Genomic DNA, 26391 nt, shown 5'->3' on the forward strand with positions numbered 1-26391 from the left:
TAGTTTTTCTACAGAAGTTCTCTGCTTGAATCCACAGAATTACTCAAAACTGTTGTGTTGACAAGAGTTTGGGACTTGCATGTGGTTGATGAGCAATTTTACATGATATATGTAATCTAGTTATTGCTCAGTGTTTTCGTTTTGCATGCTGTAATTTCTCTGACTCTTGGAACTCTGAATTTTTATTCTCTGCTAGCGTGGATGACATCTCTTCAGCTTTCATTCTCAAAATACAAACGTGTAAAGAAGATAAAAGTACAAGGGCGGGAAGAGGTTTGGAGCTAGGTCAGTGAAAATAGAGTGCTTGTTAATAAAGAATGTGTAAACTCCTTTTGTTTCACACACATACGCATGCTCTCTCTCTGTTCTGTAAAGGTCAGGCAGGTCCTTTTTCCTAGAAGAAGTTATGTTGCTGTTTGTCATCGAAGAAAATGGGGGTGTTAGAGGGTGGATGTTGGAATTAATTCTGGGTTGCATTGTCACTATGAGAAGGGAGAATAGCGTAAAGATTACAGAATAAGGTGTCTGTGCATCCAAATGACAAGTTCTGACTAGGACGTGCAGATAGGACTCCTGTTGCGATCAATGGCAGCAATGTGACCGTTTCCAAAGCCAGACCACTCCGTACTCTCATTTTTGTCAGACGATCTGAGCATATTTTGAGAGAAAATTGCAGCTGACAGTGTGTCTTCATTGGTTTACACTGACAGCAAGAGTTCACTACTTTGCCAGGGAAGGGGTAAGCCTTTGAATTAAGGGAAGTTTGTTGGCTGTGCTCTAGTCCCAGACCCAACCTGGTTTTGTTTTCTTACTGAGAATGCTGTGTTTGAAATGCAGTTTTGGTGAAGTAGGGCTGCTGAAGATTTAATGTATAAAGCTTTCAAATAGTGTCTAGGAGCAAATACCTGTTTATTATAAAGCACAGGAACACAGACGGCAGACTACAGCTGAGGATTGTTCACCCTTGCTCAAATTCTGGAAACACAAGTTTATTAAATGAACAAAAGTGCAACTGTTCTTGACTACTGTACTGTTATATTCAGCTGTCTTCTGTCTTCGCAGTGCTCAGCTGGTATCTGTATAGAGAAGAGTTGATGTAACTATTTTTGCTTATAAGATCAGGATCAATCTTTGTGGATAAACATAATTTGAAACATGAATGCTGCTACTTTAAAGTGGGGAATTGTCACTTTGATTCACCAAATCATAGAAGGAAGGTCCTATCTGCAATTCTGGAGCCCTTTGGCAGTAGTTGCAAGCTCCATTTGAGTAGTACTTGCTATAGATGTGCTGCAAATATGCCAAAGTTGACTTAGGATTTCCACTTTAAATTCACTGTAACACTTTACTGGAACACTATTTTAATAAATTACCATTGCAAGGGAGTAACCTAATTGTTACCTGTTAACTGCCCCTCACAAAAAACTGGAAATTTTAATGAATAATGATGTTGGTGACATATCAGTCATGGTGACCAGATCCATACAGCCAACTGCAAAAACTAAAAACCAACGTGAACTAAAAACCAATGTAAACTCTACTGCTGTCTACTTTGAGCCCACCTTTTATCATGTAAATGCATATATATGCATGTGTGTATGTACCACAGTACAGCTATCTTAAACAAACAAAAAACCAACGCTGACAAAACCAACTTCACCAACGTGTCTGTGGATGCTCATACCTTTCCACAAGAGGCTTATTTTCCAGCAGGAGTATCTCTCACCTTGTTAAATGCGCTATTGATACTTGGGCAGAGAATGAAGAGGACAGAGCATTATAAGAAGCTGTGTGAAATAGGTGGGCTCATCCAAATAATTTCTGTTATGGCTTAATTTATTCCAAAAATGTTTATCCAGGAGCATGTTTTGTATGAGGGGCTTGCATGTCAAAGTTGCATTTAAGATACCAAATGGTAATACTTCCAATAACTTCTTTTGCTTGTTGTTGCCCTTCTTTGTTTCATTTGTCACACATGAAACTAAAGAATCACAAGATCTTAAAACTGAAAAGGACTTTGAGATTGCTCGATCCCTCCTGCTGTTCTAGGGTGTGATGCTTGTTTTAAATTTCCAGTGCTGGGGAAACTACAGTCATACCATTTCAGTGGTTCACTGTCCCTGTAAGAAAGCCTTGCATCGTGTTTTGCTTGAGTCTTTCTTGCTGTATTATTTCTTGTTTCATTTGCTTTTGCAATAGGGAGAAGACACAGCTCTCATCTGTATGGCAGCCTTACTTGTTCTGATGGGCTACTTCAATATTCTTTAGACTAAACATGCCCAATTTAACAACCTTTCTGTGTAGCTCATGTATCTAGCTCCTTGGCTGGGTTTTCATTTGCTTGGTGTTTTGGTTTGGTTTGGTTTTCCCCTTTTCTTCCCCCCCCTCCCCCTCTCATTAGTGTTGTTGAAACCTGGTGTTCAGAACTGGACCCAGTGTTTCAGCTGAGGCCTTAGCTGCACTGAGTTGAATGAAGGATTTACTTCACATCTTGCAGGGGGGAAAGATAGAGATTTGGTAGTAATATATGCAACACTGTTTTCAACTCAGCTTGTATCCCACTAGATACTTACCATCAAAAATGTCTGTAAGTGAGGTTCCTGGGGTGTTGGGGATATTTGATGTTGTCTCACTGATGATGTTGAGGAGCGATTTGACTTCTGATTCTAGATGCTCCACTGTTTTCATTACCTTCTAATGGAAACAAGGGAGACAAATGGAGAAGGGGGATAGTCAAAGGGTCAAGTAGAAGGAATTGTACCGACCGTGTTAGCGGAAGTGCAAATCTAATGTCCCATCATGCTAACAGCTGATTGAATTTCTATTGTGCGGTGCAGATTTAAATGTTTCTTGTGTTATGCTGGCCTCTAGTGGCAGGAAGTATTAAAAGTTTGTTTCGCAAGCGTTAAGTTACAGCACCTCTGTATAAAGAATCAGACGTAATTTGACCTCTTGGAGGGAGCTTCGCACTAATTTGTTTTTAATTCTATCTCATTTCTGAGCCACCATCATATCCGAGAAAATAATCTGCACAGAAGATGAGAGGAGCTGATGGGGGGTGGAAAGAGGAGGGCTCAGATAGCATGCAGTTTGGCAGTGACCCAGCTGGGAATAGTTAGCACTGGACAGGTATCTTGTGAATGCTTGACATACCAAGGAAAACTTTGCAGCTTTCCTAAAATCTTAGTCGTAGATTAGCTCTTGAGTGTCTGCAGGAGCGAGCAGAAACTCCTCTGTCAGTCTTGGAGTCACCTGCAGAATTCACGTCTAGCCATGTGCAGATGTGAAAATTTACAAGTATCAGTTCTGAGATTGTTGTGTTAAAGGCACAGTTACAAACATTTTAGAAAAGGCTGATATGTAATAGTCAGTGATTGGTTAATCAGTTGTTTGGAATTCATCAAGATTATGTGTTTCTGGTAATAATAGCTTTATGGATGGTTACAAACCATGTCATCTGAAAAAAAAAAAAAATAGTCAGACCTTGAATGGAATAAAATCAAGACGGCTAGAAACGTCATTCTTCTTTCTGTTCTTTGGTCAAAAGGGTGGGGTGGAGGTCTGGTAAGGTCCAGGAGCCAGTGCAGTAGCTCTTACCTCTTCAATAATATCTAAGCGTCCGTGGATCATATCGTGTTCGTTACACCAACTTCCTCTTCCCAAACTTCCAGGTAACACACTGACAGGATCTGCAGCAGCTGGAAAAACAGCCACAGTTAATTAGCAGGAGCTTTTTAATACCAATGCTTACCTTTCTGACTCCTGAAGTGGTATTTTGCATGCTAAACAGGATTGTTTATGAAAGCAAATGTAGGAGTCCCAGGTAGAAATTGAACCTCTCTCCCAATAACTGCAGATATACCCCAGTGCTGTGAATGTCTCCTTGCCTGGACACATTGGCATGGTTGGTTGGAACAAGGTGTTTTCTCTTGATGGGTTATTGTTTTGTTTATGTGTGTGTTTGTCTTATGCAATCTGTTTTCTCCTACCTGTGTAAGGTAAATTTATAGACTGTAACTCTGTCTTTACAAGTATAAAACCTAAGCGTTGGGAAGAACTGCCTTACGTGTCAGTTCATCTTAGACTTTCTTCAGGAGGAGCTGGTACGGTAAAGCTCTGAAGAGTAGCTAAGTTTGTTCATTTATGCCCCAAACGGATACAAGCTGGTGATTCCACTGTGCCAGAAACTTGCCCGTAATAGTCTGATTTTTGCAATGGGAAGGGAAACAATAAAAGCATGTACAGCTAATGCCATTTGCTGACCAAGTCACTTGTATATGGTGCTATATACAAAGTCACTTACCTCTGTCAGTTATCTGTGTTTACCTCTCAGTACTCATGAGCTCTTGCTCTTTCAACATTTAATTCTGCTGGCTATACTCCATGAAAGTTCAGTACCTGCTGGTGTCCAGGCTTTAATAGAACCAATTTCCTTCTTATAACTTCTGTGTGACATTCAGTAACATTTAGATTTTATTATGTGTGCACAGAACTGTAGCGGAGTATTTTAAATCCCACTAAATTGATAACATATCTTCCTCCATGCCAAGTTAGGTCTTGTTCTTGTTTGAGGCCTGAAGAAGCTATGATAATGAGAAATCAGCTGTAACTCTTTCTGTTGTAATTTGATTGTAACAGAGACAAAGAGGAAACTGAGCTTCAGTTATAATGAACAGTAAGAAACATAAGATGGGCAACTAGTTCTGTCTTCAGTTCTGTTGTGCGAGAGCAGTGATTAGTAACTGCTGCAGTCCTTCATCGCAAGTCTGGGCCAAGGTTTCTGTGGTGTAGAGATCAGATGATGGGAAACATGTGTCAGTGGATTGTAGCCATTACAATTTGATGGGATGAGACATGTACTCTGAGTTGGGATGCTCTCCTTGAAATTGGACAGCAGAGGGCGGGGAGAAGAGGATTAAAATGTGATCAGATGTACTAGGCGTTATTTAGATGTTGGTTTGGCAGAGCTTAAGACAGAATTTTATTATTTATTTGCAACAAGATTTTGATTTGGTTTGGTTTGGGTTTTTTTTTTTTTTTTTGTGCATTCACCAGGAGGTGGTGCTGTTAGGACAGAATCCCAAAGAATTCATCTACCTGTTTACAGAAGGCTGCTGAACTATGGCAGTTCACTAGCCTTTGCTTTGCTGTTGCCCTTTTTTTCCCCACTTGCTGCTGCTGATGGTGTTTTGGGAGTGTTGTTACCTTGTAACTTAGTGGTCGCGTGAACCATGCTACTTCTCAAAATTTTTGCTTATCTAAATGTTTTTTCCATTATGGCTGGAACAACATGGAAATACTGAAATTCTATTAGAAACAGAGGTTATGAAGCAGTGGCAAGTCTTTGTCTACAAACTTTGGCTTTCCTAATAGTATGATACTAGAAAGCTAAGCTCCATTTTACTGTCAGAGGTCAATAAAATTTCCACCTTTCCAATATTCCCAGCTCTAGCTCTCAGTGTCAAGCCTGATGGCCTGATTCAGCTATATTCTGAACTGATACCCATCGTGTTGGAGAGAGAACTGAGGGCAAGTAGAAGGCATGCTGTTGAGGTAACTGCGGATAAGTTGTTGCCTGCTGGGAACATTCCCAGATCTAACTACAAATGAACTGTGAAAAGAGGCAGCAGAAATCATCATGTCGACTAAGAGCAAATGGAAGAGTTTAAGAAGTCCCCAGGAAGTTATTTTTCACTGTAGATGGCTGGATCACAAGGTTGGATGGAAGATTTAGGCGACGGCCAGCAGCAGTTGTATGCAGTTGTTAAGGAGCTTTTGGGCAACTGTAAGTTACGTGCCAGGCTTGTTTAGTTTTGTCTGTTCCTTACAAAGAGAAACACAAGAGGGTTAATGTTGGCTAGCTCAAGTTAGTGTTGGCCACTTCTCTTTCTCTGATCATGCATCTTATATCATGCTGGTCCCTTAAAGAAAGCTCTGGTGTAGGAGAAGCAGAAGCAGCTGTCTGTCCTGCCTAGATCGGACTCTGACCCAGAGACTCCCTGGCCTTTCCAAACTGCCTGATGGCATGGTGGGCGTGCCTGTTGGCACTGTGCAGGGGCTCCTTTTGTCTTTTTCCTGATACAGGACCTTAAATCTGCAAAGTGACTTTTTAAAGCAGTCTTACCCAAAATGCCACTTGAATAATTCCTTTAGCTTAGCCCTTCTATATGAAAGAGGGTTCTGTTCAGCACAAACCTCAGCATTGTGCTGACTGCTGCTCTAGGCAGGTGTATATAGATGGGGAGATTAGACAAGATGGATGACTCTGTCTTTTGCTCAAAACAGAGCGCGCCATGATGGGTATGTATAGCCAGCGTAAGGTTGTTGCAGCTCACTGTGAGGTTAGCAAAACACTGCACAGCTTTGTGTGCACATGCACATCTAGAAAACTAGGTAAAGGGGGTGCTGTGAAATGCAGGACTCAGTAGTGCTTCGTTCCTTGGGCTGGTTGGTTCCTCTCTTCTGACGCAGAGACAGACAACTTCCCGGCACTCAGAGCACGTTGCTATGTTGTAAACTGTAACGGGATTACTGAAGGGGGAGGAAGTGTCTTGTCCTAGTTTGATGGGACTGTAAGATGTTACCCTGAACCACAGGACTAGTGCAGTACCTAAAAAATTTGACAAATAACCCAAGCCTGAGTGTCTTGGGAAGCACCTGATAGTTTGTCAGCGAGTGATAAGAGTTAGCAAAAACCAAAGCATGTCCAATTCCCTGACCTCACAGTATGGAGTTGTCTGAGGACTGACCCAGCAAAAACCCTCTCAGCCAGGGCCTGCGTGTCTGTGTCTGGTTAGCGACATTCACACTGGAGCAGAGGTGCACTTGCATTTGTGATTGCCCCTTCACTACTGTGCCAGAACAGGGTACTTCAGGTGGGTGGTTGCTGCTGCTAACTGGGCAGCCAGTGCTTTGGTCAGTGTAGTTTTCTTCTGTTTTCTGAGCCTTGGCTTGAGGCTTTGGCTGCTAAAACCCCTAGTTGTTATTTTGTTGTCTGGCTTCAGCTCTTAACCCACAGCCTTTATCTCTGGATTGGGCATCTGGTCCCTTGTAAATATGGCGTGCATCTGGGTCTGTATGGTCAGACAATTCAGCTGAAGCAGTAATTTCCATGTGCTCAAAGAGAATCACATGTTGTTTCTGAGTGCTACCCTTCTCCATACTGCAGTTGGTAAGAGAAAATTACACAGTCTGCCTTTGGCACTGACCTTCTCCAGCAACATCTCTACCTCGTGTAATAATAGCAGTCACTTGTAAAGGGAGTGAAGAATGGAAGGCTGCAAGCCATATAAGCAAAAGTCTAATGGCCTTTTAAGATACTTCCATGTACTTTCTCTCATTGCTGAAGAAACATCTTTGAAACGTAAATTAGAATTTTTACATGCTTATGTGTCAAAGCACATGCATAAATGCAGAAAACTTTGATAGTAAATTTTAAAGCTAACACCTTTTAAAAGTAAACTGCTCTTTGTGTGCTGTATATGCTACATATTTAAAATGTGTGAATATTTACAAATTCTGGCAGCTTAAGCAAGTGTGTAGGAGGCATATTTCAATGTCTTAAATATCTCATTTGAAACTTAATTGATTACTTTAGGCAGATATTTGTTGTAATGTTTCAATAGCGCAGAGAGAACATTACCTTTCACTTCATTTCCCATCTGCAAATTCCCACCTGATGCTTCCTGCAAGTGACATGCTTAGTGCAATTCTTGAAGTCAATTCTTTTGATATAAAGGTGGTTATTTTCCATCAAGAATCAGAACTCTCCTGTTCACGATAAGAAAATGACCCCTGTCTTTTTTCCTCTGATTAAATCCTCCATGCTACGTTTATGGTGCCCATAAAGCTGGGTAGTTCTGGCTGCCCTGTGCTGTGATGCAGTCAGATACCAGCAGACGAAGCGGGAAAATAGAGAATCTCTGAGTTGATTGCTAATAAGGATACATTTAATAGAAGAACATGATTAACATTTGAAAGACATCACATGATGAAGAGTAAAGATCTACGTATCATGTTCAGCCTGACTGTACAAACTTGATCTTACAGCAGGGAATAGAAAGAGCAATCAAGAATTAAAACAACCTTAGCAAACAGGTTGAGAGCAAAGGCCTTAGTTTCAGAATACCTCTCAGTTAACCTTGTCTGGTTTCTGTACCTTTGATATATTCCCCCAACCCCTCAAGATGTTGCTTCTACACACTCCCTGAAGAAGTCCCCTTCTAGGACCATCAGGATTCTGTCTATCCAGATGCTGTTAAACGGTTCATTTTTATCATCCAAGTAGTTGCTAATGTTAAGCATCAGAATAAACCTGAGCAATGTCTCTTCACTGGCATTTGCTGCTGTTACTAAGAGTGACAGAACTGAAGAACATGACCACACAGATCTGGTAGGTCTTTATAAGTGTCCTTCCTAAAGATGCATTGCTGGTCAAACTGAAGTTACAGGCTTGATATAGAAATTACTGGGTTGGGTTCTTTGGTCTGTGTTACGGAGAAGGTCAGAGTGAGTGACTATAGAGTTCCCTGTTGATCTTGAAGTCTATAATATTCCTTTTGCATCACCCTATGATCAGTGTGGTTTTGAAAGTTAACTGAGAGTTCATGTTGTGCTCAGGAGGGAGGGAGGGGTAAAACAAAGCAGGCCACAAGCCAAATGAAAGAAAAGTGAGATTGAAACAGGAACCAGATGGCAAATAAGGAAGCCTGAAATCACGTGATAGACCAAGGGGAACAAAGGAGGACAGACATAACTGCTCAAGAAAACATGCTATGCTGTGTGTTCTTGTTTGCACTGTCTTAGGTTTAGCAGTATAATTTTATTCCTGAAGCATATAGCATAAGAAGGCCAAATAGATTTTAATGAGAAAATGAAGGGGGTAGTAATGGATTTATGTTCCAATAGGAAAAAAAGTCATGAACTTGAATATAAAGTTCAAATGGTGAACAACCTAACCAGTTTGGGAAGAAAGCAACAGGCCTCTGAAGGGATTTGCTGATCCTTGCTTAAATTATTCCTGGCCTAAATGTAGGTGTTGGACTCCACTTTAACATGTATATATAACTTTGAAATGTTAGCTCAAGAAATTACATAGTTTACGAAAGTGGTTGGTGAAGTTAACTTGCAGCTGAATACAGAAATGGTTCAACTGCTTTGAACTTGCGCCACTACTAATACTACCAATATTAGTGCTTTCAGACTTAAGACCATGGTAAACCAAGGCTGTTAGTCATATTTAATTTTGGGGGCTGCTCTTAAAGGCATCAAACTTGGTTTCCAGTTGTGTCAACGTTTAATTACATTAGCATCCTTAGATATGGAAGTATTGGATTATCTTTCTGTACCACTACTGGTTTCGTTATCACCAGTGTGCCCAAATTAATTTTAAACTGTACTATATATAATTTAATCCACGTCAAATTCTATTGTTAGGACGCCAAAGATAATTGATTTAGGTAGAACCTGTTGTATTGGAAATGCTTTTTAATGTGCAGATTGTCTTCAAATTCTTACATGTTCAGGAGCATATTTTTAACTGGACATAGAGCATCTTCTAGGCTGTAATGCATAAACACTGCCTAATGCTTAGCACCTCTGAACCTCTTTCTAGAGTTTAGAGTTTCTAGTTGCTTAAAGATAAGGGAATTCTTGCCTTTAGCGATTGCAATAAGCACTGCAGGAATCAAAATATCTATGTAGAATTTCTTAGCTTTTTATATACTGTCATATGTTACTGTGCTTTACATTGGAGGCAACTGCAGAGTTTGCTTATATATACATGCAAATATACATCTATACACACATGTAAATATACATACACACACCTCTACTAGGCTCTAGCTTTTATGGCAGAACAACATTGGATATTCCACATTTGCCCTGTGTGGAATTTGCAAAGTGGAAGATGGAAAGTAGACATCGTATATTAGAGAGAGAATTGACAGTAGAAAGCTCTTCTGGAATTTGGGGGATGGGGGAGGATTTGTTTGGTTTGGTTTTTTTTTAAATGATTTCAAGAAGGTACACTGAAAGTTTTTAATGCCTGATTAGGGATTAATCGGTAATCTATACATTCACTGTATACTTCAGCTGCTACCTGAATGCCAAGTCATGGAAATATTTCAAACATGGAACAAAATCCAAGGGATTCCTCTGGTATCCAAGATTCATGAGCCTCTGATAATAATGGAAACATCCTGAAATAAGTTTCTTCCACAAAATTAATTATTTTTAATATTCATTTTAGAATCTAAATAAACATATCAGAAGGTCAAGTTCCAAACTTGCAGACGTGGTTTGTACTCTGTTTATCAAGATGTAGAACATGCTACTATGAATATGATTTCAGATCCTAGATTAGTTAAGATTGAATTTACTTTAATTTTTTTTTTTCCATGAAAGAGAAGGACCAAAGAGGAAACCTTGTGCATTGTGGGGTGTATTGAATTAGTGAAGATGGGTCGGGGTATCAGCCTACCAGGTCTCACTTCTCTTAAGTTCTCTGTCCCATCAACCTACATGCGAGGTGCCATGGTGTGATGTGTTCTGGTCCTGCCGTGCCTAGCTTGTGCTTGTGAAATATGCAAAATCAGAAATGGGACTTGATAGAAATTGTTCCTGGCTAGGAGATGGCTGCCACATATTTCTGTGTAAAACTACTCCATTTGGAGGAAGTCTTTGCTATCATAATCCATGTCGCTCTCATTACATAAGGGAGCTTCAGCTCTTGCTTACCCAGCAGTGGAGACTGAGAAGAGAGTGTACAAGGCCAGGGACAGTTTGTGCTGTTGGTGGGCACTTCTTTTTTCAGGCACAGAAAAATCTAGGGCCCCTGCCATGGCTATCTGCCAGACGCAACATTACTACTTGAAAAAACAACTTTTCCTCTTCTGCCATGTCACCTTATTTGTGATTGTAAGAACCACTTAAGTTTTGTGTATTTTCATTCAAAGGAAAGAGGATAACAATAAAATGTTCCTGCAAGGGAGCTGTTGGCTTGCAGTATGTTTCCAGCATGCTGGTCCTCTGAACAAGCAGCCAGGGAATACCCTCTTCTGCTTGCTGCTGCGATGGAAAATGACTACAGGGAATTGGACTTCTAAGGGACGTGAGCTATGTAATTTGCAGGTAGGTCACTCTAATTCCTGCTGTAATTTACGATGGGATACCTGATGCTTTGGGCTTTAAAGTTTCCCTTTATTATGGGTTTATTTCTGTGTGAATATATATTTGTTCTGGAAAATAAGGCAAAGTGTTAGGAGGATTACAGCTAGTAGCTGTATAGGACACGCTTGTGTGAGGAGAAGAGGATGAGGTGTTTTAGGAAGAAGAGGAGCTGTGTTGTAGCATATATAAATGCTGTAATTTGTCTAGAATGAGAAAGCTTAAGGCTGGTTTGAGAACGGAGGAGATGAGACACTTGGGTATTTGATGTCACTATCAATTTGAGGATGGCCACTGGTATCTGGGGATAGAGTTTTTCAATTTTATGAGAGCATGGCTTTTGGTCTGTGTTTAGTAATAGGAGCTACGGTCATGGGCAGTGGGTGAGGTGAGTCTGTGAATTATTAGTCAGCTCTGTGGTTGTGTAGTTTGCATATGAGTAAGTTATGGTAGTAGAAAGAAATATGATAGTACTATGAAAGAATATCCTTGTAGGTTTTTTTTCTAATACTTAAGCAAGTCTAAGAACTTGCTCGAAGATATATTTTCCTCTGGGAGACAGTTCATGTGTTCTGCAACAGCTCAGGAAGTAGAACTGTGAGAGAGAGGGGGGGGGGGGGAGAGAAAGAAAGAGAGATACACATGTATATACACACATGTACACATACATACTAGATCCTAGCATTCATGGCCAAGACTCACAACTGCTTAACCAGAGCAGATGAGCTGCGTTTATTAATACAGCTGCACCCTGCAGATGAGCAGCAAAAGTCCTATATTTCTAAACCCCTGACTTTTTTGGGGTTTGGTATTAACCTTTGCTTTACACATCGAAATTACGAAGTCCACAGGACTTAATAAATTAATTTTAAATATAACAAAACATAAGGTTTTACAGATATATAAAATCTATAAAAAGGCTTGCTTCTGTACAGAACTCCTATCTTCAGATTCTTCATGGTCTTAAGAAACACACCTACATCTGCGTACACTTTTTTGTGACAAACTTTCTTTCTCCCTCCTTGTTGGAGCTCAGAGATCAGTGTTTGCAAAGACTGTAATCCTTGTATTGGAGAGAATAATGCCAGTAGGTTTCTGTAAGGATAGAAAATACCTATAACATGGAGTATAGGTTAAACCACTACTACTTTATTAGTAGAGTCCAAGTCTGGCTTAAGATAGGACATCTCTCATAAATTTTTATTGTGGGTTTAATTCTACAATGCAGTAGTTTAATCTCCTAGAGGCAAAACGCTGTTCTATGAGAATGCAGGTGGTCATTTTGGGGCAAAAGTAGGCTGTTCTGAAGCGGTTTCCTCCTCTCCAGTTTCTAGGAAATGTTCTAGCTTATAGATCTTCTCAACTTTGATATTGTATGTGGATATCAGACGATCCAACATATTCTGAGAAGTCACATTATGTGATCTAAACGAAGAAAAACATTCTTACACTTGGTTTACTTTAACTTGTAGTTAAAACCAAAGGCACCTTCTGCTGTTTAAAAATTAATCCCCCCGCAGTGTGGAGCATTGAGCAGAAATGCCTCCACTGGAACTCTGCTGTCACTGCCGCCCTAGCAGCATGCTCAGTACTTGGTTTGCTCAGCTAAATGGAACATGTCAGTGGGGCCCACCCGCCTGCCAGGTACTTGTTTACCTGAGGACTCCAGGTCACCTCTCTGCCATGCGTAAACATGCAGCAAAGACTTTGCTGTTGGGGTGCTGCATGCCTCAGAACAATTTGCCTGGAGGTTTTTGTAAGGATGGAAACATGTTTAAATGGGGCAGATATCGAATGCTTTAGTGCCTCAGGCTACATGGTATGCTACATTTGAGCAGCACCCCGCAAACTATCCCAGCAACAGCAGCAAAGAACTAGAAACTGCATCCATTAGGCAGGAGCCTGCGGTTGCATCCAGAAGGGCTCCCGCACCGGGCTCTGCTCCTGAGCTATTTGAAGGCTGAGCTTTATGAATATAAGAGTGTTCATATTAATGGCTGAATTAAAACAAAAATTCTACTTTGACCAACTTTGGATCATTTATAACCATGGGGGTTGGGAGAGAGGATCTGTAAGGAAATCAAAAGTTAGATTCCCCAACTCAAAGGTAGCAAAGGTAAAGTGGGGATGACTTTTTTTAAGCCTGTCAGCCAGCCAGGGTCCTCCCCTGGCCATGACAGACAAAAACTTTCCCATCTTTCATAAAATACACCATCGAGACAGTGAAAATGATTCCCTGACTGGGTAGCTACCACCTGGTGTGATAATGGGTACCAGTCTCCCCTGCAGTTATTATTCAAGTACTATTCTATTTAGTTGGATTTTATCTGTGTTTGCTAATGATTTCAGCCTAAAACCATACTTTTGGGGGAATAAACAAAAACATTCTTCCAGCCTTTTGTTTTTTTCTCTAATTTCACAATTTTTTTGTGAAGCTTGGAAAACTCACAAGAGGATAGCTAGTGGAGCGAAAACAAATTAGAGTGTCCTTGCTGGGCTATTGATATTTCAGTTCATCACGGATAAACATTACAAAGCCAGTTGGGTGGGAAGGAGTCAGGGTGAGGAAGAAAGAGTTTTCCAGGAAATGTTTCGATTGTAATGGAAATTTACTACCCTGCCATGAAACACAAACATTGTGTGTTGTTAAGAAGTAAGAGCAGAGGGAAAACAAAGCTGGGCCTCAGCTAGCAGAAAACACGTAATACAAACAGGCTGGGAAGCCAGGTTTGCGGTTACAAGGGGACTATAAACCCTCGAACTAGCCAAACTGAATAGCTGTCAGTGACACACTCAGCTACAATGTGATTACAGGTTATTACAGCACTAATCTGTTGTTAATGAAAGTAAAATTCAGATGCAAGCTTATCAGATGTTCTGTGTTTATATGTCATACTCCCAAGGCATTTGGGGAAGGTATTACGTGCTTCAAAATCTCAGGAGTAAGTAACCCAAAGCAGAAGAGAAAAAAATGCAGTACTGTTACCAGCAAATCTTAAAAAAAGGGTTTGAATAAAGAAAAATCTTTCTCTATTTACCTTGAACTTCGATCTAATTTCTGAGTGGATTAGTGTGTATGCTAATAAGGCTGCCAAAGCAGTAATTATGGAAATGCAGGGCACTGGCTGCAGCACCTGAATAGGGTTCTAAATTTCTGAAAATACATTGATAATATCTCCCATGAGAAATAAAAATTCTCTACCAAGGCAGTATGCGGGATGACTTTAATAGTACAAAAATATAGTTTTTCCTGTTAAAAACAATATTCTCACAGAATGTTGACACATACCTGTGTCACCTTCATATAAAACCCATAGAGTAAGGCAGTTATTACCTCCCTCTCCCACCCTATGCAAAGGCTTTGACCATGCTACCATTAAGCTATAGTTTCTGCTTTGCAAGCTCGGAATCACTTACCTAAAAGATCTTGCTCCCGCAGGACTAAAATAAATGCTAGTGCCCAAAGGAAAAGCATGGTTTCAGCCTTTCCAAGCTCTGCCGTAGTTCTGGTGGAAAGCCCTGCAGCCTCCCTCCCTGACTTTGCATCGACGACTCCGTCCAGCCGTTTGTGCTGAGGTTTAGCCAGGGTTAGGAGGAAATATGCCCAGTCTGAGCCAAGATTCTTGAGCTGTTCTGCTCTGCTTCCCTCCTTTTAAAAAACACCCTTCCAGCTCCAAGCAAAGTCCAGTTACCCAGGCAAGCTGGCAGCGGTCCAAGGTCCCCAAAGTTATTTTTTTTACCCTTGTATTTATTTACACAGGCTACAACTGGAATGTGCTGAAGAGCATTGGATCCTGTAAATACACTAAGAGGGGCAAGAAATGGAATGGAGAAAGGAGGAAGGTATGCTGGAAGTTTTTCACTGTAGGATTTCATCTAGGGTGGGGCAGGCAGGAACTCTGGAAAACACAGTATCTTTAGCTCTTGTGAGCTTATGGGGCTTTTCCCATTGTTTGTTTGTTTCGAAGACTGCAGAAACATCTTTTTTGGGCAGTACCAAGTGTGGCAGATTGTCGTGGGAGGTGGCGACTGTCTGTAGTGTTTTGTGTTTGGACAGTATCGTAGGTGCTCCTGAGGAGCCACTTGAGCTTTTATCAGTTTGGCAGGTTTTTAAAATAGGTTAGACTTGGTAACATCACGTGCAATAATAGTGCTGCTAATGTTAGTCTGAAAATGTGTGTGATTTTTAGCAGGATCTTAATGAAATGTTAATTGTCTTGAGGGTTCATGGGTGCTGACTGGCTAAGTGTCAATTTTTGACGCCACTAGACTGGTGTTCAAAGACTTAAGGTAAGGTATCTCCTTCCTGGTATCATTCCTCATAGTCTTTTAAGTTGAGTTACCTTTTTTCAAACTATGGCTGTTAAGGTGTCCTACTTAATCCTAAAAGCCATTGTTCAGGATAAACAGTGTTCCAGTGAAAATAAAAACCTGTAAACTAGAACAGATGTCCTTAGTCTTTACCACCTCTCTAGCAGTCAGAAAATCAAGTTATTTGACTAAGACATGAAAGTGAGCCTGTAGAGATGCTATCATAGAGTTCAAAGTATAATCATCCTCAGAGACTTCCAAATCAAGTTAGATTGCAAGCTCAATTACAAGGCAAGATAGATTCAGTAATAAAGATCCTGTGATTAGAATTTAGCTGGTAACTTGGTTGAGGCACTAGGCAAATCAGGGTGCAGAACAACCTTGGTGTGTATTGAGCCCTCAGGACTGGTACTGGTAAGCTAACATTTTTATGAAATAAAAATGAAATTGGCTACGAGAATTAGAGTGGCAGTGTTTTTCTGGGTGTTTTGGCTTAAATCACTGCATAGCAATACTGCGATTTTTATGAGTTCTTGTTTTGAGAATAAATCTGATCATTCCTGCTGAAAAATTATATAAATTTTAATTTTGTTATGAGCAGGTCTTTAGAGAGGAACTTTAGAGAGGAATATAACCGTGAGTCCACTCTCTGTTTTATTCTGTGTTTGAATGTGAGACGCTGACATGTGGGCTATGATTTTTGAAGTGAGAAATTATCTTGTGTGTTGTCTGCATTTTGCAGAGAAGAGACTGAGGGGCGGAAGAAAAATATTTATGAATAGTTGACTGCTATTTCTGAAAGTGTTTGTCCTTTACCTTTGTCCTTTTTTCAGCAGAATCACTTGATGCTTTCTCTGTATTGCAAAGGGGGCCTGTTCATGGATACTTTTCTGTGTGCTCTCTGCCATCCTCTATACTACAATATTAAAAAGCAATGCACATTCATTGAATCAGTGTTCCCTTCAACACACAATAAAAAATACTGCGATTTCCGTTCCAGACCACCTCTGCTGAGGTCACTTACCCCTTTTACAACAGGTTTCTTCGAGGTTCCTCCTGAATTACTCTCAGGCCTCTGGAACAGTTCAGTCCCTCCAAAGCACTTGCTTTTTATTTTTACGTACTGTGTTATGTTTGACCACAGTGAGGTGCTGGCCTGTTAGCCACAGACAACAAAAAAAGTAGTGAGGGTTTTCTCTAGTATCATACTCCAGGAGTTGTTTCTGTAATGAGAGAAGTTTTTTCCTCTGCAGGTAAATGCAGCCAGAAAGAATACTTCTGCCAAGTGGGATTCTGGTTTTCAGTAGGACTACCTGTCCTGAGAATATTTATGATCTTTGTTATTTACCTAAGACGACTGTTATTTATATATACTCAGAATGAAACTACAGATGAAGACAACTTAACTAGAAACACAAAGTACAAAAAATCCAGGGTGTGTGACAAACCAGTGAATTGCAAAGCAGTTTTTTCAGTTCAAGACAGAAGATTTGAGAGCAGCAGAAAGGGTATGATACAAACCTATTTGTCTTCTGAAATGTTAGTCAGTAACTGATCACCACCAGAGAAAGCATTCTTTAGCACATTCATCTTGGAAGTGTCCATATATGAGAACATAATGAAATCGTATGAATATAGATTTGCACAAAATGCAGCTGTTGAGATGTTCTCAAGACACCAGCAGCCAAAAAAAGCATACCAGTGAACAGGGATGTGAATTTTTGCCAGCGGGATGTCTGGAGAAAGAGAGAGCAAACATAAGGATTAAGTCTATTTTGGGAGTGGTTTTTTTTTAGCACAATCTTTCTGTATCTGTTTCTTGGACTAGTCAAATGCTTGGCAAAAGCAATAAATGAATGCATAGTGATCCCACTGAGAGCATAGGGAGAAGGAAGAGAATAAAGAAATGGTGTGTGTTGGCAGAGGACATATGTGCCATGTGAGAAAGATCATGCTGTTATTGGACATAAAATCCTGCAGCATGGGCTCACAGAGGGTATAGCTGAGCATATACTTGTCAAAAAATTGAAGTGCACTGTACTGCAGTCCCTCGGGACTCTGAGACAGACAGAAAATTAAGTGGAGATTACTTCAGGGAAGAAAAATATGGTAGAAAACCCATCCTTGTAGGGAGAGGAAAATGCCTCACACCTAAGAGAAAGAAATGAGAGGGAATAAACTCTGTTCTGAATTTAACACTAGTAGATGATTAAATCAGTGCAAGGTTTGTGTGTCCTGCCTACATGCCCCTGGGAGAAGATTTGTGTCCATTAGGGACTGTGGAGATTCCTTGGGCTCTTGTCTCAAGCTTAATATCTGCTAGCTGCTCATGACCAGAAGTTCTTGCTACTTGGAGGCTGTTGAACTCCTTATGTAAAATGAGGCTTGATTCATGATCATTTTAGAAGAGGTCAATTATTTTCACTGTCTTAATTTACTCAGTTTCTGGCTGCTGGGTTGATACAGTAGTTGGATAGATTTGGAAGCAGAATTTTGTCACCCAAAGAGGTTGATTTCCACAGACCAGTTATGTAGCTTGTGGTCTGCTTCTAAAGGAAGTAGAAGCTTGCTCTGCAACCAGTACATCTGTTTGGTGAATAGATGAAAGGCCTCTTGCAGTGCTGATTTCACCAGAATGACATAGGCTTTGCCATTTAAAGCTTTTGATAGTAGTGGCTCTTAACACCACATCCCTGACTGTCTGCACTGCACTTCCATGACTCTCTTGTTCATGGGGCAGCCTCATTTGGTGTTACAAGTCTTGTGGGCTGCAGCTTTCAACGTGTGAGTACAGGTTTTTGTGCCAGTACAATCCCCTCTCCAGACTGTTATATATCAACTTATACTAGTGTTTATTATCTTGATTTGCAAGGGGCATCAAAAAGTGTGAATTTCTCCTGCTATTGTCATAAAGACGTGATCTTTGACACAGTTAAAATATATCACATGGCTGATGGTATGAGGTACTGTCAAGATTAGCTCTGTCTCTAATTGGACCCTCCCTGGAGAAGTTAATAAATGTATGTGTCACGGAGCAGACAACTCTCATCCAGCCTTCTTCAAAACAATACATTTTGTACTACAACTAAAGCCAACAGTGAGTCAGCTACAGGAATTGACTCTCTTGTGTCATCTTGGTGCCAACACACTAGGCTGGATTCTACTTGCCAGCATTAGGTAAGCATCTGATGGCTTCAGGCTGTTTTGCATCTATGGCTTCAGCTTCCTAAGCAATCATCTGCGAGGAAACTGAATCAGAAAGCTGAAGGAAAAGGTGGGTCACATGGAATATTAGTGAATGATGTAGTTGGTTTTGTATTTTTAACTAGTTGTTACATTCTTTCATTTGACAGATTTAACGCGTTTTATGAAGCCTGGCTGTGCCTCAGAAATCCCTATGAAATGTGGCATGCAGTGTGCCTGCACATTTTAAAGACAGGAAAATTTTGTCCTAACAAAGCTGAATTAACTATATTCCCAGCTAAATTAGTGACTTGGGAATAGACTTGACTCCCAGTATCGTATTGCACACATGGTGATCTGATAATATGTGCTATATTTTCTATTACAGAAGGCAGCATCCTTTTGCTGTTGTAACTTTATGTCCACCCATTTGAGTCACATAAAAATGTGAAAAAGATCTATGGTAGATAATACTCCAGAAAATAACCCTCATGGGGGAAGTACTTGATTATTCCCAAATTAGAATTACTCAGCTAGTGTCTTTAGCAGATCAATATTGCAATCAATATTGCAAACCACACCACTTAAATGAGATAATTACTTGAAACTGGATAAACATTTTCCTTCTGTGAAGAAGCAGCTAATATGTGAGAAGCTATTCATCTGTTGAATACACCTTGCTGAACATGAGTCACGACAAACGGCAGTAAAGCAGTGGTCTGTTTTATTTAACATCTGTGTACATTTGTCCATTAGGCAATGCATCAGCCATGTATATGAAGCCTTTGAATACAGGTAGTATTTACCATATGAGAGACTTGTGCAGATATCTCATAAAACAGAGAAACAGCTGGAAATAAACTCTATTTTTGATTACTAGTCAGGCTATTCTCCTTTTCTCCTAATTACCACAAGGTCATGAACAGTCACAAGGGAAAGAATGACTTGCTAGAGAGAGAAGCCAAGCTAATCGCTCCACTGCCATTCCTCTGAAAATTTACAGTAATGTATTATTTACAGCCAATGTGGTAAAAAAGCCCGATTAAAACTTGTTTTACAATACGTGTGTCAGAGGAAATATGATACTGTAGCAGGATGGTAGTAGTTCCTTTGTTATTACAGATCCCTCACATCTTTAGCTGCAATTTTTCTTCAAGCATGCTTCCCACACATACTTCTACCCAGAGACTGAACAAGAATGTGTATGAATTTTTTCATCTTGCTGTCGGCGTGGTTAACCACATGGTGTCTTCTGTCCAGCAAGATTCCCCAACAGTACAGCTAGCTATTACTGTTTGGTACTGGCTTCTCACCTCTTTAATTCCAGCTGCAAAACTGCGTTAAAAGACAACTTAAATACTTTCATAACGCCACTATTTAATAGGAGAATTTGTGGTGGTTGCCATAGGGAAATTGTGTAATCATGAATGGGAAGAGAAGTGACCATGAAAAAATTTCTATTAAATGTTGATCCAAGGCATGAAAAACCATTTATGAACAAATTAATAGATTAACAAGATTAGCATGCACCACAAGCTCTGGAGGCAGAGCATTAATTCAGATTGTCAGAAAACAGCTGTGGACTCTGGATTCTTGTCCATCCCTTATTTTGAATTTTTTTCTAGTGAGATCCTTGAAGTGGGATCAGTTCCATATGCGTTTAGGGGGGAGGCTGTTTGATGATGGTTACACCTGCTATTAGTTTGCTGCATCTGCATGGATACTCCAGTTAGTGTTAAGGATAAAACAAATAAAAGCAAGAATTATCACCTGAAACAAAGTTATTGCAGGAGATAAGGATGGCATGGATGCTGTTTCTAATGCCAGATTTTAGGACATTCTACCTTACTTTAAGAGACCAGTTGACTCTAAGTATATTTTAATTTCTGTTATAATACTGTGCCCAGATGTAGTAAAATGCTTTAAATTATCTGTCCCAACTGTTCTTTAATTCAGACCCATCACTGGAACTCATTGTAAGAATAACAGTAATATTATTTCAGATATTAATCTATGTAACTTTGTATTTTCATTTCTGTAAGTGTTTTCTGTTTTTTCCTTCTTGGACATCATTTTTTGCCATCTGCACAATAATGAAGGGATAATTTTCTGTTTCACAGCAGTGACTATCTAAGGTGTCTTTGAATTAACGTTGAAAGAAGAGGAAACAAGATTAGAGAATAAAAACGTGGAAGAAGAAAGGAGGGCTCATTGCATGTGTTCAAGGAATAAGAAGCATAAGAAATGAGGACAGAGAAGTCATGGGAACCATCAGGATGCTATAAATAATTCTGAGGTAATCTCTTTTCTTTAAACTATCGTTAGGAAAGTGAATTAGGAGAAGTTGATAGGACAAGAGCTTGTGGTTTGAATTTAGAAGAAGAAATTGCACCAGTCCAGAGTGCAGAAAGTGTTCCGCTGCTGTTAAATACTAAGACCAGGAAACAACCACTGGGAGGGACTTGATTGCGCAGCCTTGATGGAGTTGGTGGAAAGAGAGTGGAAGACCAGGCAGAGATGAGGCGAGGTGGTCAGGAGTAGCCCAGCAGAAGGGCAGGGGAAGGAGCGCAAGGAGCAGGCTGGCTAACGTTGGTAACGAGGGAGCTGCCTCATGAGTGGCTGGTGAGGTGATCTATTTCTGTCTGCGTGGCCACCAGCTTACCCCAGGAGCTGCTCCACCTCCCGCCCCATCTTCGGCTCAGGTGGCTCCTTCGCTGTGCTCTGCACACAGTGGCACTTGACAAAGTTGAGGGCCAGGCTGGGTACAGCCCAGATGAGCTGATCTCCAGCACAGTGTGAACTGCAACTGAGAGTTCAGTGGTTTAATTAGACGCAGCGGGAGGAGAGGGAAGAGGATTTAGATCAACTAGAGTCTAGGCCAAAGTAACAGACCCTTGACTGTTACATACTTGCCCTTGAGCTTGCTTAGGCTGGCGGGGGAGCAGAGGAGTTCACATAAGCGTCAATGCTGACAGGGGCTGGTGTATGGCACCCTGGCAAAGCATTTATGTACGTTCAGCTGAAACATCTGTTCTTCACTGCTGCTGAATAGCTGAGCAGTGACGTGTCAAATGTCTTTGAAGGCTCTTTAAACCTCTGAAAGCATCATGTAATAGTTATCGACAGACTGCAGCAAATCAGAATCCCTTTGAGACTAAGTCTGTAAAAAAAAAAAAAAAAAAAAAAGCTAATAGTGCTTCAGCTCATTTTCACCTGCCATTTGAATACTTGGTGATCTTTGTTAGTGAAAATAAAGTTAACGATTATAGTAGTACTTTGAAATTATATGCTGTCACTATGATGTTCTAATACCACCTGAAATAGTGGAAGATGAAGCTGCCAGTCACAGTTGCTGTGCTCTGTCTAGACAAACTAATACATATTTTCAGGGATTCACTGTATGGGCTTCAGCCGGTACACTTTTCCTCTAATGTGAACGCAACTGTGTGACAAATGCTTTAGACACAGAAGGACAAAAAGCCTGGAGTCATTGACAACATAAGATATCTCATATCACCTGGAGATATGTAGATACAGTCTTTGCTAATTATCATTTTGTGAGGTAGATTTGAATAGATTATTGGATACTTTCATGCATCTGCAATGCTAATTTACTGCCTCTGCAAGTATTTAACATGTTATCAATATTACCCTACAACTTGAAATTGAGATAAACAGGATATCACAGAAATAAATATCCCAAATAGTAATGCAAAATATTTTGCTGCTTCTTATCAGTTGTTTAGTCTCAATAGTAGAAAGTATGCCTTTTTTTTTTTTTGTAACAGCAAAGCACAAGCTTTGTGCTGGAGTTCCCAGTTTTTGCTCAGCTGTTGAAATGTATTGGTTCAGCGTCTTAGAATTAGGCTTCTTATGGACATAAATACTACTTTGGGGACACAATTTTTGGACCTCTGATGTAAAGTTTTGCTCTTTGACTTGAGAAATATCTCATCCTTTCTGCAAAATGTTTACCTGATAAACAGATATAGTCTGTCCCACTTAGTAACTTCACACAAAACACACCCAGGCTTCCCTCTAGCCTCTGGTTCCAGCAAATATGTTCTTTCAACTGATGCCTGTACTTTTTCTAAGCAACTACAAAATATACCTTGAGGAAGTTAGATCTGTTTACATTGATTTCAATCTACCTTCTCAGTCTTTTCTCAGCTCCCTAAAGATAACAAATGGGAACGTGAAATTTTGCTACCATGGATCACCTGCGCTCTGACAAATAGAAATACTGGGGGATGAAACTCTGGTCTGCTCTATAAATATTGATTTATGCAGAAACTGATATGGAAGTGAAATGAGTATGCTAAATTAAAAGGAATGCAAAGCTTTTTTGTGTCTATTCTTCTTTTTCTTTCTTTTTTTTTTTTTTTTTTTTTAAGTGGCAATCCTTTTTGAATTGTCTGTATTTATTTATCCATACTGATTATTATAGTGGTTTACCACCACATTTACATCAATACATTGCATAATCCTAAATTATAATTTTAGGTTTCTGTGTTGCTACTCTCTGAACAACTTTTATTGTTTTTCTTGGCTTAACTGCAGACTGTCTCCACCCTCTTTCCTTCTGTAACTGATCAAATTCTGCAAAGAATTCTCTCCTTTGGATAGACTATTTTTTCCCCCCCATGCTGTTCTCACTGAGGTTGGAAATGTTATTGATTTTATTTAGTGTGGGGAGAAACTTGGCTAACCCTTCAAAACCATTTTTCGAGTCTTGTAATTCAATGAAGTATTTATTTACAATGGTAACAGCTATTTCTGCCAGTGCTGTCCAAACTGAGTTTTCCCTGCTTACATGAGAATGAAGCACCGTTTTCCATTTCCACGGCAAAATGGTCCTATTTTGTTTTTCAGTTTGGGGAAAAAGCAGCATAATCTTGTTTAGAAGGTTTTCTAGGAAAAGAAGCAGCTGTTACTTTCCACATCATGTTATCTTTTAATGACGTTTGTGCCAGTGACTGAGGAAGGCAGGCAGGCAGTCATATACAACTGTAAACCTGTTATTCTGAGACTTGGATTTTCCACTTCTTTCCAGTCCTAATGCTTGGTTTTACACACTAGCACTTGAGCACTGAATTTCAATTCTGTCCCTTGGTTAAAGTGTGGTGGTTTGGGGTTTTTTTGGACTCAAAATAATCTGAGTACAAGATAATAATATTGCTTGACAATGTGGATAAAAACACTTCTCAAGAATTGCTGTCTCAGATGTATACAGCGCCTCTGATAGAGGCTGGTTTTTTCTGAGGTCTCAGTTAGCTATGCCTAAAGTAACGCAGGTATGAATGATGATTTCCTTGTACAAGCACAAACAGTGTGAGTGCTGGCAGTATGGAAGATGTAAATTAAACCTTTGGAAACCTATATGGCACCGAGGCACTGGCCTTCTTCCCTTAGGACCCGCCAAAGAGCATCTGGGAGGAGATAAGAAACTAGATTTGAAAAGAAACGTGACCTGTGGAAAACCTGTAACACACAGTGTCATCCGTAACAGTTTCATGGCAAATATAGTCAAGTGAAAACCAACACATCAGCTATGTAATTACATCTTACCTATCTCCCCTCCCGCCCTCATATAAAAGCAAAAAGTCAAAGATGAAAGGTAGTTTTTTCTTCCTGCAGTAGTTGTGGTGTTTTTTCAAAGCACTGTAGACAGGTTTGGAAGTGGCTATATTAAATTATTCCAGGTAATGGTTTAAGAGAAGTAGGAAAATGATTATTTGGAGAGTTTGGCTGATTTGAAAGTTAAATAATGTCAACCCTATCCTATCCCAGGACAGTTATCTTGTTGTTCATGTGTTAATTCTTTGGTGAGTCTTATGGTCCACATTTTAAAATTTTCAAGCAGTTAATGGACCGGCCCCTAGATACTTAAGTAACTTGTTCATTTTCCATATGTTTTGGTCGGCTGGTAGTCATTGGCTTGGTCCCATTCAAGATGAATTAATACAATGAAAATAACGTATTTCAGTCTTTAGCTAAGAGGCATTTGGCTTTTCAAAGCTAAAAGCCAAGGGCAAGATTATAAAATGAAGTTTTGCAGGATCAGTTATTAAAAGGTGATATGCTAGAGAAATTTTTTGCTGATTAAGTGCAAAAACAGAGAGAAATGAGGGCATCCTGGGAATTTCAAGTGCAGCAGACACAACTCCTTGCAGACAGTTGCTTCAGAAGCATGCAGCCTGAAAAAGGAATTGACAGAAGATGGTATCAGGGAAATCACTAATAGGATGTAGGCTTTATAGCCAACCATTTCAAATGCATAAACAGTCTACCATGACCAATGTGCTTTTTTGATGTAAATGAAGTAGAAGGCACTGTAGGTAACAGGCGTTGGATTCCCTCCCCACACCTGACTAGATGCTCTTGGTAATGGTGGGAAGGAGGCTTTGCAACACCCTGGTGCTGTCACTTTTCCTCTTTGCATCCACCTTGTCAACTGCAAAGCTTGTCTAACAATCACAGCGCTCTACTTGGAAAAAATATCTGAAAAGGCAGTGAAATCAGGAAGGAGCTGTAGGCTCCGTCATACCGTTTTTGTAATACCTGTTGAACTATGGGTTGATCTAGTTCAAGTGTATTAAACCTTGAATCAAAAGGCTTAAAATATGTACTTAAGTTCATCCCCCAGATATTTTTGATGTGAGACTGCCCCTAAAAAATATCATTTACAGGGGTATTGCCTTCTGCTGGAGAGTTCTGGTTCCCGGACAGCAGCAGCAGATATGCCAACTCTTGCTAATAATTGCATTAGTAAAGACAAAGGAAATAAATAGGCATTTCCTGGAGAAGGATATTAGGAAGTAGGAGAAAAGATTAACTCCCTAGATGAAGGTGGCTGAGTTATTTAAAGGATTCAAGTAACAACAGAGAGAGATGCCATATAGAAGACACATAGATACTAGAAAAGTGAAAGGTGACAAAACTCAGTTGTTCTAGAAAGAGAAAGCAGGACTGCTGTGTGGCCATCCTCTCTGTGTGCACAGATAGTGAAGGTGGATACACAAAGTGGCAGACAAAATGTAAGAAGCTTGTAAGGACAATAAAGTTTGACAGGCAAGAATGAAAGGAAGACTCATCTAATAATAGTGTGTTTAACCATTTGTCTCTCATTAAGGAAATAAGCAGCTCAGAAAATGGTCATAGTTAACTTACAGCAATTAACAGTGATGCAGTACCTTCTAAGACACTGCACAGTCAGCGTTTCTGGCACACACTTAGGTAAGGGCTTTGAATGAATGTTTGACGTGGGTCTAAATCTACAGCTGAAATTTCCAAATATCCTTTCTCCTTAGTGGGCTGCTTGTTTGGTTGTGTTTTAGGACAGCAGTTCTATGCTCCTGTACATCTGTTCTGAAACAGTTTGGTGAATTTGTTTCCAACTGCTTGGCCAAATGGTCCCCAAAATCCTTTTACTGATTTTACATGGTCTGCAAGGGCCTCATTTTGTGGGGAGCTGGATTCATGTCAAGACTTGAGCACATAGGTCTGGACTCCTAGACAGCTGAAAGATAGTCATTGTGATTTTTATTACTTTTAAGTTCCCTTCCCTGTCCACCATTGCACTTCAGATGTGGTATGAGCAAAGTAGTAACTCCTCCCACCTTCTCTCTGTATTTCAAGGCACTGGGGATGTTGGCCTGAACTTCACTCTGGCTTAGTCTGTCTGGCAGCAGCTTACTGCTTTTTTGTCTCTTCACTTCTGGCAGCAGCATA

The 26391-nt window shown here is 40.1% G+C and overlaps 1 protein-coding gene across 1 annotated transcript; it reads right to left on the bottom strand.

Annotated features, from left to right (window-relative positions):
* Window positions 1-958: 958 nt before the first annotated feature.
* Window positions 959-14695, bottom strand: PLAC9 (placenta associated 9). Its single transcript, XM_009960954.2, has 4 exons — window positions 14584-14695; window positions 3598-3698; window positions 2574-2694; window positions 959-975 (listed from the first exon to the last, which is right to left on the bottom strand). The coding sequence occupies exons 1-4, from the start codon at window positions 14639-14641 to the stop codon at window positions 959-961; spliced, it is 297 nt and encodes a 98-aa protein (XP_009959256.2). The 5' UTR covers window positions 14642-14695.
* Between the last annotated feature and the right edge of the window lie 11696 nt (window positions 14696-26391).

The sequence above is a fragment of the Leptosomus discolor genome, chromosome 6 (assembly GCF_034619465.1).
Source record: "Leptosomus discolor isolate bLepDis1 chromosome 6, bLepDis1.hap2, whole genome shotgun sequence".
In the NCBI taxonomy this organism is placed as follows: Eukaryota; Metazoa; Chordata; class Aves; order Leptosomiformes; family Leptosomidae; genus Leptosomus; species Leptosomus discolor.